This window comes from Spermophilus citellus (genome assembly GCF_964194105.1).
Source record: "Spermophilus citellus genome assembly, chromosome: 12".
Lineage (NCBI taxonomy): Eukaryota > Metazoa > Chordata > Mammalia > Rodentia > Sciuridae > Spermophilus > Spermophilus citellus.
In genome coordinates, this window is record NC_138198.1 from 58,972,598 (window position 1) to 58,982,214 (window position 9,617).

General features: G+C 49.2%; 1 protein-coding gene across 3 annotated transcripts; it reads right to left on the bottom strand.

Moving 5' to 3' along the window:
* Positions 1-5,573: 5,573 nt before the first annotated feature.
* Positions 5,574-9,063, bottom strand: LOC308632067 (uncharacterized protein). Of its 3 annotated transcripts, XM_081263711.1 has the most exons (5): positions 8,934-9,057; positions 8,068-8,225; positions 7,421-7,584; positions 6,365-6,522; positions 5,574-6,212 (listed from the first exon to the last, which is right to left on the bottom strand). In XM_081263711.1, exons 2-5 carry the CDS (start codon positions 8,213-8,215, stop codon positions 6,077-6,079), a joined length of 606 nt encoding a protein of 201 aa, XP_081119837.1. In that variant the 5' UTR covers positions 8,216-8,225; positions 8,934-9,057; the 3' UTR covers positions 5,574-6,076. The 3 variants fall into 3 exon arrangements, 2 of the variants coding, with proteins under 2 accessions (XP_081119837.1, XP_081119838.1); XM_081263712.1 differs by having other exon boundaries at positions 5,574-6,522; XR_014018416.1 differs by lacking the exon at positions 7,421-7,584 and having other exon boundaries at positions 5,574-6,522; positions 8,934-9,063.
* Between the last annotated feature and the right edge of the window lie 554 nt (positions 9,064-9,617).

Below are 9,617 nucleotides of genomic sequence, written 5' to 3' on the forward strand. Positions count from 1 at the left end.
GATTCTAATCTACTATAACCTAACCCAATAAGGTAGGATAAAACAAAGCCGAAGCAGAATGAAACAAAGACGGAGCAGACAATGGTTGTATCAATTTTCTCTTTCTCAGGGCTGAATAACTTCAAACCTTGAGCCAACCATTTTTTCCAGTTCGCCTGAGAAAATTCTAGGGCTAGGGAGCTCGAAATGAAAACAAAATAAATCAAAACAAGAACACATTGTTTTCTGAGAAGGTCATCCATCCTGTCGCCTTCCCTCAGGGGCGAGCAATTTACTCACCTCTAAGCTTCAGGCGTTCCCCGTACGGGCCGCCAAATGCCGCAGTCTTGGCTGGGCACAGAATCACGAGCCAATCAAGCAGGAACAAAACTTTATTTTGAAAAAGCCGCTAACACTCTCAGCGCCAGCAAGTCAAAAACCGGTCCTCCCACGAGGGTGTCCGACCGGAACCGCGCGCCGACCGGAACCCCCCCCCGTCTCCTCCCACCTCCTCCGGAATTCCCTCCTACTATCCTTCCCCAACCAATGGGAACTCTCCAGCAGTCCCGTAAAGTCCCGTAACTTGAGTCCGGTAGCAGGCCAAGGTGAACAGCGGGAGTCCAGTTTGCATATGAATGTAAATTTTAACATAATCATCTCAGTGGCTAGCTGGCGTCACTTTACAACCAAAGGTGCCATACATCGTATATATGCTTGTGGCTCCTAGCACTAATAATAACACCAGCCCAGTGTCTCCACAGGGCGTTGTAAAATCAATTAGGTAGAACAAATGACACCCCCTTGTGATCCAGAGTCTCAGGTGAGGTGTGAGGTTGGAAAGGTAGGAGATGAGGGAGTGGCTTAGGAGGCTTGAAAAACCCGTGGCTTTGGCTCAGTCACTGGATGCCCAGTCCAGACGTCCCAGCTCTCTGCCTGGGTGTTGGTGCTTGGGCGGGAAAGTGTAGCTTAGCTCCCAGCTGGAGCCAGCCGCCTGCCCCTCTGTAACCTGCACAGATCAAGAGTGGAAAGCAGAGCCTTTCTAGATAAGGCAAAAAAAAAGGAAGAGAAGAGTTCCTGAGGAGGCCCAGGGTGAAGGAGCAGGTGGGCCAGCCCTCGGCTGACTCACCCACGGGCTCCTTCCTACTGGTCTTTTCCTGATTCTCCCTTGCTTCCACTGTTTCTCAGGTAGATTGTTGACACAGACAGAGACACAGCTCCCCCATGGCTGCCTCCCTGTGGTTTTCCTTAGCACATCTGAGGCCAGTCAACCTTTTCAAGAAGAATTTTATGAAATGTAGCCAGAGAACAAAACTAAACCATAACAGAAAATTCCAGACATATCATGTGGTCCAGTTGACAAAGTCCAAGTTTTGTGATCCAATGGAGCACTCTCCTTCCACAGAGTTCACACACGCAGTTTCTTCAACCCAAAAGACTGTTGCGAAAATAGTCCTGTGGTATCTCCAACGTGTTTGGAGTGCCTCCACTTCCCGCCACCATCACTTCCTCTGACCTAAGTCATCTTCATCTCTTACTTGAGCTGCTACACCAGCCTCCTAACAGTCTCTCTGTTCACCTCCCCAAATCCATCATCCACACAGCAGTTAGAATGATCTTTTATGAACATGAAATTGATCATGTCATTGCACTCTTAAAACCCTCCAATGGCTTTTGTTGCACCTACAATAAAATTCCCTCTGCTGCGAGCTCTGTGTGATCCCATGTCTGTCTGATTCTCCAACTTCACCTTATGCCTGCTCTCTCTGGGGCAGCAACACTGGCTTGAAACTTTCCCATGTATTTGCTCCACCTAGAATATTCTTCCCTGGATTTCATGAATGGCTCTTTCTCTCTTCCAGTTCTTAACATGAATGTTACCTTCTCATGAGGCCTTCCCTTACAGCCATTTCTAAAGTAGTCAACCTTGTCACCTAAACTTTACACTGGACCCTGGAGCAGAACCAATTTTAAGTTTCCTTAAACAAGAAGAACAAATGGAACCCCGGCTCTGGACAAATTGGGACAGTTAAAATTAGTTCTCTTCTGACTTTTGCTGTCTTTTGGGAATCCAGAAAATTCACATCTACAGACAGGAAACAGGGCAGGAACGGCCACGCCCCACAGCCTAACTACCTTGGGGACTCTGGAGAGGGCCCAGGGAGGACAACCTGGACCTCACGACATCCCTCCTGGGGGTGACCTGGAAGTGGCTGCTCACAGAGCCGTGATTTCGGGGCATTGGCAGCAGCATTTCTGCATTTGAAGTTGCAGAATGAAATGCCCTTCCTTCGGGCTGGGGATGTGGCTCAAGCGGTAGCGTGCTCGCCTGGCATGCATGCGGCCAGGGTTCGATCCTCAGCACCACATACAAACGAAGATGTTGTGTCCGCCGAGAACTAAAAAAAAAAAAAAAAAAGAAATGCCCTTCCAGAGAGCAAAATCCCCAACCAAAGTCAGAGCCCTGATTTTGGTTCCTTAACCATTTGTGGGGAAATTTTTTAGTTTGCCTCACATTCAAAAAGAAACAGCAAGGGAGGAAAGGCCATTTCCTGTGACTGGTCCTCCGAGGCAGCAAACCCAGGCTTCATCCTGAGTGTTCCCTGAGTGCCTTGCAGGGCCTTGCCTCCACCAGCAACTTCACGGTGGCACCGTGTGAGTCCTGCTAGTGGATTTTCACTAAGCAGGCGGTACCCATCACTATCCTCCCAAAGAGGGGGCGTACCTCACTGCAGGGGTTCAGGAGCACATCCAGACATCTGGCCACAGGCTCCAGGGTCACAGAGCACCCTGTGTATGTCCCGACCAGTTCTTTTTCCCTTTGACTATGACCTAAGTCCCCTTCTAAGAGCTCTGAGCCTGCAGACCTAGGACACGTGATGTGGCTGGTGTTTAGCAAACTCTTGCTAAGCCTGTCATCCCAGGGGCCTGCACAGGGGCAGTATTTGATTTCCTTCTGAAATAGGCTCATTCAGATTCCTGTTGAGATACTGGAGGGATATTCAAACTTGATGATTGAGAAATCACATGCAGTGACATCACACATGGAACTGAATGTTTTAGAACAACTGATTAGCCACAGGGGTGTGTTGGGAATCTGAATTTATGAATCTGCTGTTGTTTTTTTTTTCTAGGGAAATTGAACTCCAGAAACATTTTGCCACTGAGCCACATCCCCAGCTCTTTTTCAAATTTTTTTTATTTTGAGACAGGGTCTCACTAAGTAGTATAGGGCCTCGCTAAATCACTGAGATTGTCTTACAATCTTCCCTCCTCAAGTTCCTGAGTTGCTGGAATTATAGTGTGCACCACCAAGCAGGGCTGATATTTTTTTTTTTTACTCTTTGTACCCAAGGCAGAGAAGAGAGGGGGTCCACCACTTGGAGGGGTGCTGAGTCCCTTTAGGCCTCCAGATTAGAAACCATACCCAAATAGGTGCTGGCCTGGGAGGGAGTGGCTTTCTCGGATCCAGAGCCTGGAAGGTCTGGCTGGACTCAGTCCGTTGCCTACTCACCAGGCCTTTGGCTGCTCTGGAGTTTGGGAATTCTAGTTATAACTGAGTTTATTAACTGGCATTCACATGCTGCAAGTGATTAAGACACGAAGACGGGCTGGGGATGTGGCTCAAGCGGTAGCGCGCTCGCCTGGCATGCGTGCGGCCCGGGTTCGATCCTCAGCACCACATACAAACAAAGATGTTGTGTCCGCCGAAAACTAAAAAATAAAATATTAAAATTCTCTAAAAAAAAAAAAAAAAGACACGAAGACAACTGCACTTCCCTGAGTGTCACCCAGGGGGAGAACGCAGCTGGCTGTGTGGCAGCTCACAGGGCTCCACAGTGATTCCTGGGGTGTGGGCAGAGACATGGCCTCTGATGTCTTTGGTGTATATGCTCAGTGGTGAGGCTGAGGGTGGCCAAGACCCCAATCTTCAACAGCTGTCCAAAGCCACCTATTTAATGGAGGAGCTGTGGTCATTATGGTCATGGCACAGAGAGTGAAAGACAAGTCCTGTGGCCTCTCCCAGAGGGACTGCCTACCCTAACCCTCTCGCTTTGTTTTGGGTGTGGTTTGAGTTCACATGTTGAAATTTAACCCCCACTGTGAGGTGTTCAGAGGATGGAAAGGTGATCCAACTCTGGTGTTCAGAGGTGGGGCATTTGGAAGGTGATAGGTAAGGTAAGGTCAGAGGGGACCCCACAGTTGAATCCTGGCGGCTCTATAAGAAGAGACCAGAAGAGGCTCATACTGCCTGTCTCTTGCCATTTGATATCCCGGGCCTCCTTAGGACAGCAAGGTGGTCATCAACAGATATGGCTGCTTGACCTTATACTTCCAGAACCATGAGCCCAGACGAACCTCTTTTCTCTAAGATGTGCCCAGTCGGTGGTGTATGTTATTGGCAATAGAAAACACACTAGGACATCTCTTCCATGGAGATTCTGGAGCCCATCCTGGCTCAGAGCCAGCCCAGGCCAGAGCCCTGTGCCGGCAGCTGCTCCCTGTGATGCTTGACCAAGTGAACCTGGCCAGGAGAGATTTGGTTTGGGGTGGGTGGCCCACTCACCCAATCATCCAGCTGTGCACACACCGTTCAGCCAGATAATCTGGGGGCTGCCCAGGGCCTTCCTCATTGAGATTGACCAGGGCGTCCACTCTGTCCAGGCCATAAGCAGTCCTGGAGACAGCAAAATGGCTGTGAGAACAAAGCCTTCTGACAATGAAATGGGTCCTCTGGTGGGACCACTCAGGAGCACACATGCGAGTTCCCCCAACCCCCATTTATTTTTATTTAATTTATTTTTTATTTTATTTTTTTAAAGAGAGAGAGAGAGAAGAGAGAGAATTTTTTTAAATATTTATTTTTCAGTTTTCGGTGGGCACAACATCTTTATTTTATTTTTATGTGGTGCTGAGGATCGAACCCAGTGACCTGCGCATGCCAGGCGAGCACGTTACCACTTGAGCCACATCCCCAGCCTCTTTTATTTATTTTAAATTATTTATTTAATCTAATTTGTTATATATGACGGCAGAATGTAATTCATTTCATATTACATACATAGAGCACATTTCTCAAGTCTCTGATTGTACACCCCATTTATTTTTTTTGGATATGATAAAATGCATTAATCCCGATCCCACATTTCACCCCAGGGCATGCAGAACCTCCACCCTGCACCCAACATGGGAGCCAAGTGTGCACAGGCTAGAACAAAACAACTTTTGTGCACCTTGTTTTACAAACTGTGTGTGCATCACAGCTGCTGTGTTGCCATGGGCACAGGAGCCTGCAGACTTCTCCACAGCAAGGAACACATGGCAGCTCCAGAGGTACGTGACCTCCTTCCGGAGTGCACCGTCCACGTCTGAGAACACTCACACAGGGCCAGAGCACACCTGCCAAGCTACTGACCCTGACTCGGCGTGAAAAATGCTATTTTCTATTACATTTTTTAAGAAAAATATGCTGGACACACCCGCTCAGCTGATTTTTCAGTCTATAAATGGGTGGGAGATGCTGTTTGGAAAATGCTGCATCCTAGGTGACGGGCTGGTGACGGGCTGGTGACGGGCTGGTGATAGGCTGGTGCAGTTCTGACACCCTTTCATATCTGAAGTAGGGTCCAAGGGCCACTAGTTTCTTGGAAAGTGACTTTGAATGAATGGGTAGTGACCTGGCAATGGGTGGCCTCCTGCAAGTGTGGTAAGAAAGTGCCAGATCATGTCCTGATATCAGTTTAGTCACCTGAGGATAGACACAATTTTTACCCATAGCAGCCGACTGGGGACGCCTGAGTTGAAACCATCCCTGGGTCCCACAGGAAGTTGGCTTGTCCTCTGTGTGACCACAGGATGGCCTCTGAAGGACCACCTGTGCTCTTCTGCTGGGTGAGTTGTAGCATTGCAAGGACATGCTGGCCGCAGGGTCCTCCCCAGCAAGGGCTCCTCCTCATAGAGCAGCTCCTGTGGGGTGGGGCAGGCAGTGATATTTCTGCTCTACGAAAGGGGAAACCCGGGCCCAGGGAGGTCAGGTGCCTTCCTAAGATTTCACAGTTAGTCATGATTTGACTTCTGTTTTTTTTTCCATTCCTGGTCTCTAAATTTTCCCTCTTGAAGCCGGGTGTGGTGGCACATGCTGTAATCCCAGAGGCTCAGGAGGCTGGGGCAGGAGGATCACAAGCTCAAAGCCAGCCTCAGCAATTTTTCGAGGCCCTGAGGAACTTAGCAAGATCCTGTCTCAAAATAAAATATAAAAAAGGCTAGAGATGTGGCTCAGTGGTTAAGCATGCAGTACCCAAACCAACCAAACAAAAAATAATTAAAATAAAATTCTCTTTCTCTAGAGAATTCCTTGTTGTTTTATCTTTCCTAGGAAGATCTTCACCGTGATATTTTGGGGCCCTTAGCAAGAAGGGCTGGGCCTTGTCCTGTGGCATCCTGCAGCTTGAGGCATGAGGCTGCCACCTCAGGTAGGGCCATTTGGAGGTGGATGAGGGGGATCTTGGCAATGCAGCTTTCATCCAGAATCTCAGCGGCCCAGGCCTGGAGGGAAGAGAGGGAACAAGGAGTACAGACACCTGGGTAAACGGTGTTCCGGGCAGAGGGAACAGACTGGGCAACCGCCCTGAGGACCGGTCAGCCTGCAAGGGCCCTGGAGGCCAGGACAGCAGAGTAGGTGAGTGAGGGGCATCACAGGACTTGAGCTGCCCAGTATGGCTCCCTTGTTCCTGGAGATGTGTCCACTGAGGAAAACTTGGCAAAGGCTGCTCTGCAGGGACAGTGGTGCAGTGGCCAGAGCTGGCTTGGCCCATGGCTATGTGCCGTGGGTTCTAAGATGCCCACCCATGGTTCCCTGAGTCCTCTTCTCTCCTCGGCTCTAAAATGTACTTCCTTTCAACTACTGTACCCGTCTCTATGACATTTGGAGTTGAAATTGAAAAATACCTAACATGTATCCACTTAAAAACCAGATCCCAAAGGCCTACCAAGGAAGCCTCCTCCATGGGGTTTAGAACGGTGACAGCCACTGGGTAAAGGGTCTGCCTCCCTCGCTGCCTGCCCCCTGATTTGAAGGTGAAGATACCCAATGGTTTCTCAGTATCTCCAGGAATCCTAGACATTGGTCTTTTCGAAGGCTTGGGGTGGTTGTGTGTCAGTTGCTGCCCGAAGGCAATGCTGACATGTTAGAATAATTCATCTTTTTCAAACATTTTGTCTTTTTTTATTTTTATCTTTTTATAGTTGTAGATGGACAGAATGCCTTTATTTTTTTTATTTTTATGTGGTGCTAAGGATTGAACTCGGTGCCTCACACATGCAGGCAAGCACTCTGCCTCTGAGCTACCGCCCCACCCCATTTTGTTTTCTTAACCCAAGACTTAACTGGATCCAAAAACTTCCCCCTCCTTATTTCTCATGTGCAGAGAGCAGCCGTGCTCACCTTCTTGGATGCTGCTGGGTGCTGTGAACTGGGCCCTCCAGGGGGCCACTCTGGCAACACTGGCTTTTGTTTGCAGAGTGGAGAGGGCCAGATGAGAGCAGGGGGAAACAGAAGAGCCACCATGGGCCTGTGGGATGGGGAGAGCTCAGCGACAAGCATGGGATCTGAAGGAAGGCACAAGATGTTCATGATGAGGTTCAGGAGTTTTGCTGTATGGGCTTGGTACAAATCCTCTTCCCTTCCCCCAAGGACATCTCCAGTGAAAGATCCCTTTTTCTCAGGAGCATGGTAGAGTTTGAATAATTTTCAAAGTGTTAAAGGTTGAGGTAGGTGTGGGGCTTCAGTCAGAACTGCCTGTGGGACTTGGCTACACCCAAGACTCGTGTTTTCTGGAAGATTTTGGAAATTTCCAGAGATGGAAGTGTGTGTATGAATGTGCATGCACATAAGTCCCAGAAAAGGTTTCAAAAACAAGGACACCTTTGTCTCCTGGAGTGGCCTACAGAGATGAGAGAAAATCAGAATTGTTTTCTGTGGCCGGGTCCCTAAACCTCCCACCTTCCCTCCCTGTTTCCTTAGCACTCACAAAACCCACCCTCGGCTTGCTCTGCCTCTCTGTGCCCTATCTTCTCTGCAATGTTCTTTACCTTCCTGACCAGAGAAGGGTCCTGTCCCAGTAGGCTGTTTCTCTGCTGGTGCACCTCCACTGTGCCAGGTCCACTTGAAGCACAGGGATGGGCAGGGATGGGGTGGCTGGAGTTTTTGGCTTCTCAGGGCAGCCACTGCTGGGTACATCCTGGTGGAGCTGGAGAGAGAGGGGTGCCCTGATGCCACAACCATCCATCCCCCAGGGCCCCTGCTATCACCAGCAGCAGTTCTTGCAGTCTAAAGTGTGTTTTTGAACATCGGATCATAAGTCAACAGTAAGTTTATAGGGTCATGACTGGCATTAAAAAAAGAAGATATCAGAGTGCATCACATATTTAGGGGGAAGTACTGTTAGGCATATCTGCCTGTGAAATATGCTCCATACTTTTGAAAGCCACTTGTCTGAACAATTCCTGTATCTGTGATTTGGGGAAGATGTGTAATGCTGTAGCAAGAGAGAAGCTGTCAGCCAGTGACAGCCCAAGTTGGATGCAGTGGCTGGTGGGTTTTGCATTGGGAGCTATCAATCAAGGCTCTAGTCATCCTATTCCAGGGGAGGCTTGATGGACCAGGTTCATGGGCCAGAAGCCCCTACTACAATAGTGAAAGGTGTTTCCTCCTCCCTGAAAACCAAACAGAATATGCCATGCTACATAAATCCCTGTGAAAAATTTCTTTGTTCAGAAATGATGTCGGCTTGTTGTTGGGGGTTGCCATAGGAAACAGGGAACTCTGTCTTGGAAATGCAAGGAGGCAAGCCCTGTGATTGGCTCCCCTTGCTGCCCATCACTGCTGCCCAACCCAACTGCAGCCAGAATCCTGCCGCCCCCGCCCCCCCCCCCAAAAAAAAAAGTAGTGGTCTTACCTGGGGCAAAACTTCTTTGTGGTGTTCCCCAATTCCCCAAAGCAAGGGATCCAGGATTGCCCATATGACTGCAGAAGAAAAGGAAAAGGGGGATGGGAGTTGGGAGAGAAAGAGCAGGAGCCGGTCTCACCAGCAGAGGGCTCAACTGTGGGCGTAGCTGAGCCTCTTCACTCTGAATGTGGCTTACTCTGCTTCTGAAGAGAATGAAAGGAGCCATAGATAACCCCGATGATGGGTCTTTGAGACTCCTGCCTCGTGGCTTTTTTTAAAAAGAACTAAAAATAGTCCAGAGTCTTTCCTCATTTGGGTAGAATCTAAAAGCAGTTCCCTTGTAAAACAATGTAAGGTGATAGGTGGGAGCAGGCACTCGGATTGACTGTGCCCCAGTAGGGTTGGGGACCTGGGAGGCGTAGGCAAATATGCAGAGGCCTGGGTTCCTAAGCCTTTGATGTCAAGGTCATTGCAACTTCGGGCAGGCAGGAAAGGACTTCCGAGAGAGGAAGGACAGTCCATCCGAGGACCTGTGTTTTATCAGAGGCCCAATTTGCATTAGTGGGATGGGCGAGGCTGGCCTGTCACCTTGGCATGGCTGCTTGGGGAACCTAGCATCTCTCTTGTTTAAACTAAGAGTGGGTGCCACTGGCGTGGCTTAGCCTGGCTAGCAAGGCCTTACTGTCAGTAACG